Below are 13,798 nucleotides of genomic sequence, written 5' to 3' on the forward strand. Positions count from 1 at the left end.
AGCTTCAAGTTTGTGGAAAAGCCCCGCTTGAACTCTTCTGATGAATTAAGTAACTATAACAGTCTTTTGGCAACCATTCAAGATCATTGGAGTGTGCTCCAAGTGTCACAGATTTCAGAGAAGCAGAAGAACATTTGCAGGAATGCATATAGGGGCAGCGAGGCCAAGGCTTTGGTTCAGGATGAGTCAGGGATCGGGAGAGTTGCACAACTCCCAGTCTGGATGTGGTAAGGCAGATTTCTTCCCTCCAACACCTAATCACAGTAGGTGTTTTTATATCTTCGGAACATGCACTTACAGCCCCCGGTTCAAGCAGAGCTGGAAGCCTGCCTGCTCCCTCCTGTCTCAGGGTAAATGAACATTACACAGGAATGTGTTAAAGTCTAAAGGCGTGCCTCTGTCAGTGACTGGTAAGTGATTTTTGCTTGCATAAAGGCTGGCTGGCTAGGTCAGGGTAAAGTCATAGGTGGGAGAAGCATTAAAAAGACCACCCAGAGAGAGAAACAGGCTTTTTCAGGTTTCACCGAAGCAATGAATTCTTTACGTACTGTAGGAGGAGTCATATGCCACTGGAGTAATCTCCTTTAAAATGTCTTATGATGTGGTAAATAGATGCAAAGAGATGAAGCGTGAACTCAATTTAATCTCACGTTTTAATTAGCCCTTAAATTTCAGTATATCTTATTTGTCTGAGAAGCCGGAATGAATTAACGGCCAGCAGCAGATGCAAGGAATCGGCCTTTCTGCACTGTTGGGCTGCTGCCCCATTCTTCTCTTCAGTTGCAGTTTAATACCTGCGGTGTGCCTGCATTTGGTGTCTGTGTGCCTGTGCTTGACAGGAGAGGACAGTGTGTTCCTTTTAGCACAGTTTTCTAAATTCTAAAGGCTCATGCAGCTGTTCCAGCTGTTCCGCCTCTCTTTCCATTTTCCCCCCACACCTCATTCCTAAATAACTTCTGAACCCGTTGGACAGTTTCAAATACAATTTGTAAGGCCAGTAGAAAATCCAGAAACAACCACGTTGCTGCAGGTGCCTCCGCCGAAAAGAAAGCCAAGCAAGACGGAGCTGCCAGGCTTCTGCTGGGCCACAGCCAGCGGCCACCACCCTCTGCCCTGCTTGAATGCCAGCCCCAGCTCTGCTGTGTCTTTCCTGCTTGGTGCACGAGGGGGACAGGTTTGGAGGAGGAGAGAAAAATCTGTTAGGTTTTCTGCTCCTGAGGGTACTTGCCTTGAGTCCCTGGCATCAACATAAGAAATATTTCTGGTTTTCTGTTATTCATTAGTAAAGTTAATGTGCAAAGCCCTTGTTTTTCTTGAAAAAAAATCTTTTTTTTTTTTTGGTAAACAGTCTGTATCAGCATTACTGATTTTTGTATTACTTTTTTTAAATAGACACAGAGGCCAACACTAACTGATAAAAATCAGTCTGTTGTAGGGACAGACACAGTCACATGCAGTAGTGCTGATGAGTTTACACCCTTTGCTTCAACTCAGACCCAAGTTCTGAATTATGGGTACCAGTACATCACGTGCTATATGAAGCAGATACAGGCACAGAGAGATTCAGTATGGATAAGTGCAAAATTGTGCTTGATTTCTGAATATTGTTCAGTTGTTGTTGTTCTTTGGCAGTTGTGTTTCTTCTGATGCAGAAAATAACAGTTCAACACAGCACTTTTACATTACAGCATTCCTTGTTCTTGGGCTCTGTAAAATGTGTCCATAGCCAAAAAACAAAAAGGAGGTAACTCTTGGAAAAGTAACTTGCCTATACGTCATGCGAATCAGCTGCATGTTTGAAAGCAGGGGCACTCTGCATTGATTGGAAGCTTGGCTTTTGAAAGCCTTGCATGTTAGATTTTGATTGTTCATAAGGGTTGTATGATAAAATGATACAATTTAAAAATTATTCCCATTTTCAAAAAGCTTTGCCACGGCTTAACCTGCACATGTGTCTTCGACCTGTCAATTTGGAAATATAATTTAAGTTTTAAATGTTTTATAGACTGCTAAGACGTCTGTAAAACAGCGGTGATTCTGTGATGCTGCTTTCTTTGACTTAAAACAGAGCCATGGAATATTTGTCATAACCCTCCCATTTATTAACAACTTGAGAATTCTTGTTTCTCCAAATTCTCCAGAGCAAGTAATACCACACAGAATGCAGATGTTTTGCAGAACATGCCTGTTATGTGTTTTAACTGTACTCAACTAGCTTTTGAGAAAAATGTTCAGGGCAAATCTGTGGAGTTGGCCTAAGAAGATGCAGAATGTCCACGCCCCTTCAAATACAAACTATAGTATACTCTGCATTAAATGCAGTAAATCAGTCAGCTTGCACCCATTTTGTGCAGTTCACTGGTAGGAGGGATCGGGCTTTTGAAATACCTCCTTGAAATGACATCTTGAAACAATGATTGCAGCCTAAGTTTACCTACTAAAGTAGTTTCATGTTGTGGATTTTCTCTCCTTTAAAAAAAAAGAGAATGTCATTAAAAATATGCTAAGAAAAAAAAATATTAACCTTTGGGTAAGCCCTTAAAAGTAGGGAAATGTCAGCTAAACCTATGTGCCCGGCTTTAACACTATGTCTTTATGTGTGTTCATTATAATCTATATTTTTTGCTAACACATCATGAAACACTTTCTACCATCATGTGAGGTCCGCCTTGTAAAGTACACATTTCATGAATGGCCACATGGTGCTGTAATCCCTCCTACTAAATTTTTTTCTTTTTTTATACTAATTTTTTTTAATGATGTGACAGTGTAATGATGTTTTTAACTGTGACTTGATGGAAGGCTAAGCACAAATCTAATGTGGAGTTTGACCTTTGTATGATCTAAGAGTTTGGGGGTTTTGTGGTTGTTTTTTTGTTGTTGTTTGAAAACATTGCCCTGTAGTGAACTTTTTCACAGTTTTTTAGATTATCTGCTTTAAAATTTATTTCCATAGATTTCCCATGTTCTTCACATAGTAGACTTTTCAGCTTTCATTTAGCAGGTAATACAATATTCACTGAATAGAAATCATTACTTGAAATTTAGTTACCATGGACTTGAAGGCCAGTGGGATTAGTCAAAATGCTTAAATTGTCATTTTTTACTGTTGTTTTAGTTTGTGTGCTCATATTTGCACTGTAGATTATATTACCAACCTTGGAGTACATTAACTTGAGAAAGATGTTCATTAATCAGTAAGAGTCCAAAAACAAGTAAAGGAAAAGATCAGAGAGAAAAAAGTGACCTGTGACAAAAGACTGAAAGGGCAGAGAAAGAAACAAGAGAGAAGATTGGGAAAGAGGGGACTGTGATAAGGTAAAGGAAATACACTGTTCTTTGAAAGTAATGATATCAGAAGTGGTGGTCTTAAATTGCATCAGCAGAGTTCTAGATTGGACATCTGAGAAAATGTGTGAACAAAGACGACAGCAAAGCAACAAAATGCAGTATACTCATGGATGTTGGAGTTGGTAGTGATAACTGCATAGCTGATTCTGCCTTGGGGCAGAAAGTTGGATTGCGGCAATCAAGTCATTTCTGTAGTCCTCCTCACCCTTGCACAACACCTTATACAGACTGTTTAAACCTTGATTCAAAATTACCAATAATGGAGAATCTGCTATCCTTGGTAAATTCTTCTGATATTGAATTGTCCTCTGATTCTAAATTTTGAGTTGTTTTTCCTCATAATTTTTTTTCTGAGAAAGCCAGTTGACTCCTTTTTATTGGATCTCAGAATCCATTTGCCCTACTACTTGAAGGCTCCTTTTATCTGATTTTTCTCCTATGTTATCTTTCATGTGTAGGTTCTTATGCTGTGGTAAAGTCACCTCCCAGGCTTCTCAGGTGTTTTTATTTTCCTTTTTGTTCTGTTTTTAAGGTGAAGTCTCTGCCCTTCTTGACATTTTTTTCATTGCAAGGTATTTTTTCAGCACTGTGACTCTGCTCTGAACGTTGTGCGTGCTTTGTTTGAAAAGGACTCAGAGCACAGTTAGTGCTTGTGTTGGTGCTGTGGCAGGTCTTTGCTCTTCTCCACTCGTGCATCATAGAAGAAGGGAAACGAGGATCATTTTGGCCTAGAAAATCTCACACTGCTGAGTGCAGGCATGCTGGTCCTTATAAAAATGGTTCTTTTCCTGTGAGTGTCCTCTGCTCCTGGTTCTAGGTACTTTGGTTTTGTTTTGTGATTTTTTGTTTGTTTGTTTCATTTTGTGGTGGTGGTGTTTGTGGGTTGTTTTTTTTTTTTCTGTCCAACAATGTGTGTTTGCTTACCTTGTGGCTAGTTCAAGTGTCTGTACCATGAAACCTCTCTGTTTATTGTTCTCACCTCTTGCTACTTCATTATCTGAAACTGTGACCAGTGGTTTTCTGCTTTTCTTCTGAACCACAGGTGGTGATATTAGACAGTATAGGTTCAAATACTGAAACGTTATAATATCCACAGATCCTTCTATTCAATGCTGATTGCTTAGAACTTCACTTTTGGGATGTGGCAGCCATATTTTCAGTTGTGGTTTTCAGTCATGTTACATTGATTTTTATATTCTGTGCATTGTCACGCAACATGTACTACTACCAAGTTACGGGTTGTGATGAGAGGTGACTTTTCATTACACCCAGTTTACTGTATTTGAATTTCCATATGGTGCTCGTAGCATTGTCTTCAGTTGCTCTGTGACAGCCATTTCCACAAAACAGCTGGAGTCCCCATTAACAACCCCGATAAAAGCATGCAGACGGGAAGCTGCATATGCAGTACCGAGTGCGTTGTAACTTCTGACCCTTGTCTACATCCTCTGCATGATAGCCTTCCTAAGAAGTCAGGTCACAAGATTTATGTGAATAACCATCTCAGCCAAATCTGTGCTCTCAGTCAGTTTTGAAGATGCGTCTTTCCTGCATACCATATTGGTTGATTTAATACTTCCTAAAGTGTTGTGTTAGCTGTTCTACTATAAATGTTTTTTTTTTCATAATGATTTGTATTTTTTTTCCATTCCTCTATATAATGTGCAACATTTGCTTTTGATGGAACATCTCCAAATTGTAGCAAAATGTTAATTAGAGGTCTAGAGAGTTCCTGAGCCTGACCTTTTGAAAGCCTTGAAAGCAAAGTATCTGGAATTAAGTGAGTTTAAATCATGCAGAGTTTGACTTTAACTGCTATTAGTGTTGTGTGGATAATTAGTGTTTTCACTCTTGCTTCCAGCTGTTCATAAATAAAACCACAAATAGTATTTCCTTCTCAAGTATTCCCTTTACTTGAGCTGGGGATGCTACATAGACATAGGCAGGAGTTGTGTCAGTGTTGGTGCTGTTCATTATCAATTTATATTTCAAACTACTTCGATATCCTTAGTGTACGGAAAGGCATAGATACAGATAATTTTCAGTATGTTTGCCATGCATGAACATAAAAGGCTGGCAGAAATACAGCATAAAATATTTTGGGAGATCTACAACATAGTGAAATAGAAAGCCTTACAGTGTAATCTGCCAGTTGTTCACTGGTCTGAGGCAGTTTACTAAGCAATTCCTTTGTGTTTTTGTTTTTGTTTTTTTATGATGACATTACCCAGACGTGTCACTCGGAAGCTGAAATTTCTGCTGTTGATGTCACAGCTCCAGAAGGGGTAGTTTATGAGAGCAGTGTTGCCAGCTTGCACCATTTTACTGTTAACCTTGAACCACTGAGCACTTTGGATCACACCTCCCATTCAAGGCCAGCCCAGCCAAGAATGCAGTCTTGAAATTAAAAGAATTATCTCAGCACACTTATTTTTTTCCTCCTAATTTCAAAGAAAAGCTTGAAAGCATGGCCGCAGAACAGGGTAAAGGCACAAAAGCAAGAAGATAAACTCCTTGAGTTGGGAGTCTGGCAGTACAATGCAGCACCAAGCAGACAATACCTCAGCCCACTCCTCTGGGATTTGTTGCAAAAAAAGGTGGCAGCTCATCCTTGAGGAGGGTCGGTGGAGTAACCCAGAGTTGCCTGATGCCTCCTGTACAGAATGGGTTTGCTTCACCAGAAGTGTTTGTTAATAAGAGAGATTACAGTGACTTTTCATTTCTAATTCTGTGAGTAAGATACCTTTTCCAGAAGACAGGATTGGATATGACTGCATCTGTTTAAGTCCTGAAAAGCTGAAAGTCGTACATTGGGGTTTTTACCTGATCTCTCCTTGAATCTGTGCTGCAGACCAGGTACTGGAGCTGTCACACAATTAATCTGTAAAGCTTCCTGGGCAATTGTGTTCTCAGCATGGTTGTATGAAGCTGCAAAAGGAAATGTGGCTTTCTGAGAAGGACGCAATATACCTATCCATGTTAATCTGACTGTCAGTTCTTGTTTGTTTCCATTATATTTCACTTACAGCAACCAACTCATTTGTTTAAGAGGACATTCTTCACATTAAAAGAGTAGCAGGCAGCTGATGTTCTTGTAGAGAAAAGGTTGGGAATCTTGATTTCCTCTAGGAATGTGCTCTGCCTATAGGGATGAAGAAGCCTGCTTCTGCTTGTGCAAAGAGTTTTGTGCTGAGCAGAGCTGCAGCAGCCTCCTGAAGTGAAGTGACAGGACTGCATTCATATTTAACCTTCCTTAAAAAAGAGCTTAAATGAAGAATGACAGGAGCTGAAATACACTCCATTTTACAACAAAACAAATTGCTTTGATTGAATTTTTTGAAATCTTTTACTGCTTTTTTCTTCCTGACTCAAATGGGGTTTGCTAACTGTTTTGGGCAAAGGTTTTACTCATGTAAATAATAAAATCAGAATTCATCAGAGACATTTTTCTATGACAGAGTTGCAACATCTGGCATATTTCTCAGCCTTTTTTTGTTTTCCTTTTTTTTCTTTAAAAAAAAAGAGGGATGGGAAATGCTACAAATGAATCTAAGTATCATTGATTGAAGCCTGCAAATATGCTAGTTATTTTGATGAGGAATCTGAAAATACATCTGTCACAACAGAGTAATTAAAATTAATTCGATGTAATTGTATATGCTAAATAAATCGGAAGCTAAGTGCAGAAGGAGCAGCAGAGGATCAGTGTGTACATTTTCAGCTCTCCATTGGAAAGGCTGTGTCCTGTCCCACTCAACCCAATTATGGCGATGAGCTGCGGGGCGTGAGAAGGATCCAGTATATTTACCAGGCAGGATCCAAATGTGATTCCTCTTATAGAAGATAAGCCTTCTGCTCAGGCCTGGAAGAGCAAAATTGCTTTTTTTTTTTTTTTCTGAATCTTCACAACAGATATGTGGGTATACATAAGATGATATGATGTACATGTATAATGAGAGCACTGTATGTTGTTACTGTTTGCAGGAGCATTTTCAAGTGGGTGTTATTAATTTGAAAAGTTGCATTTGGGAGAGCTAAGTAATATTTAATATGATGACTGATAGATATCTAAAAATGGGCAGAATATACATGAACAAATGGAGCATTGATTTTCCTTTTTTTATCTAAATAGCCTAAGGTTATTGATTTTTAACCATCAGGATTTTTTATGCCCTGCAACTGCTGCTTAGCTTCCCTCAGAGTCCCAGTACAGTCCGTAAAAACAAATGGTTGGAATTTGGAGTATTATAAACCATGCTTAAAAAATGCAGATTTGAATAAGTGCCAGAACAGATTTAAGTTTTCTAAAAATTCCCTGCTTGCTGCCTGATGGAGCAACTGCAGCTGGGTGTATACCAGGCCGGTCAAAGTGTGCAGGAAGTCAGAAATTTGAGCTGTGTGGTGTTTTGGGAGGCCACAGTCTCCATTTCCAAAATGAGAAGTTCCTCTGCAGTACCTTGTGAGAGACTGACTTCCCATCCCAGCTGTCCTCTAGGGACAGATGAGCCTCTTCTCTCAGAGCTGTTGGTACTGAGTTTATAGTTCACGTGTTCAGGGACACGACCTTACCAGAAAAAGAAGAGGCTTTAATGCTTTGGGTGGTTGGTTATGCAATCCGACCACTCCTTTTACTTCAGAAAAGACAATGATTATTTGTTGAATATTGTATCTAGACAAATAATAACTGTCTGGTTTTGCTTGTTTTCCTCTGCTGAGGAGCGTTTAGTTTAGGCTTAGCATCTTCTACAAACCCCAGGCTGGATACCGCTACTCTTTCGCTTCTCTGACTCTTGCCATCTTTCTCTATGTCTTAAGACAACTTGCTGCTGCTCTCATCTGTTCTTACTGTCTTTAGATTACTGTTAATCTGCAGCAAGCAGCAGGAAAATAATATGTTTGGTAATCTAGGTGCAACTTAATCTTGCCTGCAGTTTTACTTGAACAAGTAGTTTTTGTGGCTACCAGCCATGGCATTCACCAACCTTTTTCTATATAAAGATATTGTCAAAGGTTTATGCCTTTAATTTTCTGTGATAATTGCAGGAATGTCTGGTTTTTATGTAAGCTTTATTTCTGTATAAAGGCAAAGACAGCAGCAAAAACAATCTCAGAGAAGAATTCAGGATGTTTCCATTACAGACATATGTCCAAATTGGGCTATGTGCTAATCAGGAAGCAAGGAGCATCTGCCTTCTTAATTGGATTGTTTCAAAGCTTTCTGCTGTCTGTGCATCTACAAATTACGGGGGTGATCCTGCAACATTAAGGTCAATCAGATTCCTGATATGCACAAATAAATAAATTATTATCTAATTACTGGTATACATAAGTAGATATGCATAAATAATAAGTTATAAATATACACAAACCTTTGCAGGCTGTGTTTACGGGTCTGGGGAATCACGCAGAATAAAAATTAATTTGAGAGTGTGGGATTTTTCTTGTCTCTTACTATATGTCATATTTTTAAACAATTTTGCTGTGTCTTTAATATTTATGAGGAGCCCTGATCTTTTATTATATACCTTCAGTTATTTATCTGACTCAAAAATGAAGAAAACCTGAGAGTTGTGTTGTTTGTTTGTTTTTTTTTAATCTAAGTGGTGTCTTCTGTTTTCTGTCTTCTAATCTAATAAGAAAGAAATTTTCATTTTATAAGAAAGAAATACAACCTGTGGCTTAGACAGTCATATAAACAGCATTTAAATACTTAAATATGGCTATATCCTTCAGCTCCCAAAAATAAAACATGAGCTAGTGCTTAACTAAAGATTGTTCTCTTAAAGCGGGGAAACAGAGTGGAGAAACATAATGCATGCTTTGAGATCAGGAAAATTTCAAGTTGGATTTATCCTAGGAACAGCACCATCCAAATAAGTTTTACTTTGCTCTGTCTCACATCGTTTGCAGTCTGTAAGTCAGTTCCAGGGCATAAATTTTCATCCTTCTGTTTTGACCAAGGAAGAATGTAAGCAGCTTTCCTCTCTCTTTCCACTGGGTTGACAATTTTCCCTGTCCTGCTAGTGATATGTGTTGATGTAAAATAAGCAGTCAATATTATAACACTCTGAAAATACAGTAAAATCACGTGCCGTATCTTCTCAAACTCTCTTTTCCTCCCTTTCTCCTTTCGTATCCCGTATATGAAACTGAACATGTTTGTCTTAAGTATCAGGAGGAGACAGGTCCTCTAAGATGCAGGTACCTATGCTGTCTTTTGCTTTTTTAACAGACCCTGGTCACAGATGGTTTTACACCTTCTTTTTCTTCAGACTTGTGTGTACTTGAAATTAATACTTAATTTGTTTTTTGAAGCAGGATTTTTCATATTGACTTTTTTTTTTTTTCCATGAAATGCAGTACGAGTGTAAGGCGCTAGATAGCCACTAAATAACCTCAAATCCAGCAGATGGGGCAGGTTTGGGGGTGAGGGGAGGAATATCTGCGCAAGTTACAGCAAATAAATAGATGGAAATACCATACATATCTGTCAGTTCATCCGAAAGAAGCCTTTTGATATATGCTTGAATGTTGCAAAATCCTTAGCACATTCCCACTCTTGTACAGGTGAAGGTGATGCAAAGCTGCCCTATGGCAGTTAGTGTCAGGCACTGCCTGCACTGACATGACTTTCCAGACGGGAAGCAAGTGTTTAGAAAAAAGAAATGTTCATCCTTGGATTCATCTGCAAAAGGTTCTTCATCTGAAAATTGTGAGGAGAAAGCTGAGAAGCATAACCATTGACACAGTGGAAAAAAATAGTCTTAAACTAAAATGTTCGTAGTCCACATACAGCTTAATGTGATACTTGCCATTACACCTACATAAATCTCGTATGCATTTACAGTTTTGTAACTAGTCATAAGCATCTCAGCTTTACTTCTAGACTTGTAAATGCTGTGAACTCTGTAGAGAATAGTTTGAAAACATTCAGGGGAAAGAGATACATTTGCCTATCTGAAACCTTCTGGTAAGATTCACCCATTTTTCTTCCCACCAGGTTTGGAGGAGACCAGCCAGTGTACATCAATATTATTAGAGATCCTGTCAATCGATTTTTATCCAATTATTTTTTTCGACGTTTTGGAGACTGGAGAGGAGAACAGAATCACATGATCCGTACCCCAAGTATGAGGCAGGAGGAAAGATATCTGGTATGTTTAAACAAAAGCTCCAATTATTGATTTCCCTGTGTAGATACATAATGCTGATGTTCAAACTGGATGCTTGAAAAGCAGGAGACCAAGGAACCTTCAGTGTTGTGGTTTTCAACTGTCTTCATCTTTCTTGGTCCTTAGTTTGCCCACCTTTATGTGAAGACTGTTGCTGGTGAGTTCAGTTGTCCTGTTTGATCTTGTATAAGCTGGCAGCAAGTCCCAAATGCCATTGAATTTCAGTCCTCCCAGTGAGTTGGATCTGGACTGTACAGTAGTAAGATGTGATCATTCTGCCAATAGTCATTAGGAATATTCAGACAAAGTTTTAGGTTGAAGCTGCAGCAGTAAATATGCAGCCTTACTAGAGGAAAATTGGGAAAATTATAAATTCAGTGTGCCCAAGTCTCTGATACTTTTCCTGGTGAGTTGTGCAATGTTTCTTCACACCAATTCTAGGTTTGGCTTTGTATTCTTTTTTTGATTAAGAAGGTGGTAATAATGCTTGATATGCTGCTGTTCATAACAACAGTTTTTATTTTGCACAACTGCTGAACTATCATAATGCCCGTAAACCTTTGTCACAGATGAGGATCCCATGTCAGGAGGTGTACAAATGCTGAGGGAGGAACGTGGAAGTAAGGGTGCTGGTTCACTTGTTTGATGCCTGATAACTGATCTCTTTGCATGCTCATCACCACCTACAGAAGAAGGCAAAAAGGTGGAGTTAAATATTAACTTCTCTGTAATGGAGATCCAGTTTGGTTGGACTCAGCCTTCAGCCACACATGATCGTGCAGAGAGGGTTCAGTGACACAACTGTGACAGGACAGCATGATGCTATCCTATGAGATGTTACAAGCCAGATGTACTGAAACATACAGATCTAATTCCAGTTGTGTTTGTGTGGGTTTAAAAGCTAAGAGAAAAAAAAAAAAAAAATCACCTCTTATTTTCATTTGTGTTGGGGTATTCTTTAGGAAGTTATATGTAATTATTTATATGCATGTACACACGTACACATACACAAATCATTAAAAAAGCTACAATCAGAAGGAAATACTAAGTGGCCATCTGTTGAGGACACTAGTCATTTTGTTGAAAAGGCTGTTTGTCATTATGAGACTCTGATCATAACCTTCATAACCTTCATCAAAAATGTTTTTCTTTTTTGCTTTGATCTCCAGTTCATTGTTAGAAGCCTGGAAATGATTTTTGGAATCTGTCCTCCACCTCTCCTTGGCAAAGTTGGGTTGTCAGTCACGCTACTCAAAGAGGGTGGTTGTTCCTGTCAGAGTAACATATAGGCCACCTGCCAGTGAAATTAATTTTAATGAAAGCCACTCATTCTGAATGTTAAGCATTTTTAAGACTCCTGCTATTCAACCAAGTAATGTATTATGTGACTGCATTTTAATCTTTTCCTCGGTGGTGCAAAAGAATCTGCTGGCATGTGTTTTAAAACTCAGGGTAATGGATTTTGTGGCATAGTAGCTTCAGAAGCCTGCTGAATCAATTGCCTGATGTAGCTGTGAAGAAACTAAGCAGTTGGTTTTACCTCTGTGCGTGTGAGCCAGTGCAGTACTTCAGCACACAAGCGATGGCTGGCCTGATTGCTGTCCTCATACCTCTCACAGTTCTTCCCCAATGTTTGCCTTTTTATTTTATTGAAAATTCAACATAAAGTGTTGCTTTTCTGTGGGGGACTATCTGAATGATAAACTTGAAGTTAAGAGATCCCAATTTCAAGTTCTTAATGATAACACTAACATATTAAATATTTTCTGTATTGATCACAAAATTAAACCTAAATCATTTGGGATGAGATGTGCCTGACTGTGAGCAGACACCTGGAAAGCACAGGGTGGATACAAAAAGCTTTTACTTTTCTTCTTTCATTGTGCCTCAGATCAAAAGCTAGGAAAATACAGAAGTGCTGATTGTTACAAAAGGTTGTGCTCTTTGCTGAAGATCCTGAAAAGCCTTGTGCTGGCAGCAGTTAGTTACAAAATGGACTGGAGAACCTGTAAATGTCTAAGACCAAGTAACTCCTGCGTTTTACCACAGCCTGGTTTACATGAGGAAAGGTGCTCAACCTATGAAACTGGGATATTCATGGCTAATTGCATTTTTCTCCTAGCACTGATGTTCCTGGCTTCACATCTCTTGGCAGGTGTTTTGGCCACCCTGGCATTTTGGTCAATGACTGAACACTGCCCTTCTCTCTTGAGAAGCTAAGAGCATGCATTTTGTCTCAGAAACTTCAATGTGAAAGTGTGGGAGCTCAGCACCTCTAAAAAGTGGGCTTTTAAATAAGTAAATAATGGAAGGAAAACATTTTAAGATCAGGTTTGGTAAAGTTCTGTACCCAGTGAACTCCTGCTGTGCCAACAGGTAGTGATGTCCTTAATGGAGGCATTCCCTCCCCTTAGATCTGACTCTTAAGGAAAAAAAAATGAGGGAGAGGGGTCTGGAAAAAAAAAAAAAAAAAAAAAACAGTCTTTTTGTTCCTTGGGTGCTCTTTTTTTTTAACTGCGAAAATCCTAACTGCTGACATTGCAAAGATGAGGAAAAAAAAAAGACAGAAATTTCCACTGTTCACTGATCATTTGAAATCTTCTCTGAATAGAGCTTCAGGCTTTGACTCCACTCCAGAGAAAACAACTATTCATTCAGGAGTCAGATAAATTGTTTTAAATGTTTCGGCAAATGTCTGTGTTTACCAAAATTTAATTCAAAGCCAAGATAGAAAACAAGTCCTTTATTCACAAGCCAGATACGGTGGAGGCAGCTGCTGCAATGTGAGACTTCCCATCCAGATTAGCCGGCTCCTTGCCCTGACCTGGCACTTTCTCAGCTGGAGTGAGTTACTGTCAGTCACCTAAACAGATCACTTCCAAGCTATCCCAAAATAAACAGTGACAATGCTTTAGTGTGGAATACTGCGGAGAGGGTGCTGGTCTGAAATCGTAGCAAGGACCTCAGGTAAACTCTCAAGCATGTTCATGGGAGAGTTGCCCTATGTTCCTGTAAGATGGGATAAATTCATGATAATGAATTCAAATTCATTGTAGTGGATGTGTTTCAGATTAAACTAGAATAAATACACTTTAATAAAGCAAGTAATCCCTTGTCAGTACAGCTATAATTACTGCTTGTACCCAGCAAGAGAAGACTATGCACCAGTTGATATAGCTTAGGCCTGAAAGTGCAGAAGGTAAGAAGCACTCCTGACAGTGTGACTACCATAAATGTTTGAAAGCTTTGTATTAAAATTGTCCCTTCCAAAAGGC

The 13,798-nt window shown here is 39.0% G+C and overlaps 1 protein-coding gene across 3 annotated transcripts in view; it reads left to right on the plus strand.

Annotated features, from left to right (window-relative positions):
* The window catches only part of UST (uronyl 2-sulfotransferase), a 168,794-nt gene that overhangs the window by 90,425 nt on the left and 64,571 nt on the right, over positions 1-13,798 (plus strand). For all 3 annotated transcript variants that reach the window (XM_027454344.3, XM_027454346.3, XM_027454347.3), the window contains exon 5: positions 10,352-10,505. In XM_027454344.3, coding sequence (XP_027310145.2) covers positions 10,352-10,505 — 154 coding nt within the window. The remainder of the gene's footprint in view (positions 1-10,351; positions 10,506-13,798) is intronic.

The sequence above is a fragment of the Anas platyrhynchos genome, chromosome 3 (assembly GCF_047663525.1).
Source record: "Anas platyrhynchos isolate ZD024472 breed Pekin duck chromosome 3, IASCAAS_PekinDuck_T2T, whole genome shotgun sequence".
Lineage (NCBI taxonomy): Eukaryota > Metazoa > Chordata > Aves > Anseriformes > Anatidae > Anas > Anas platyrhynchos.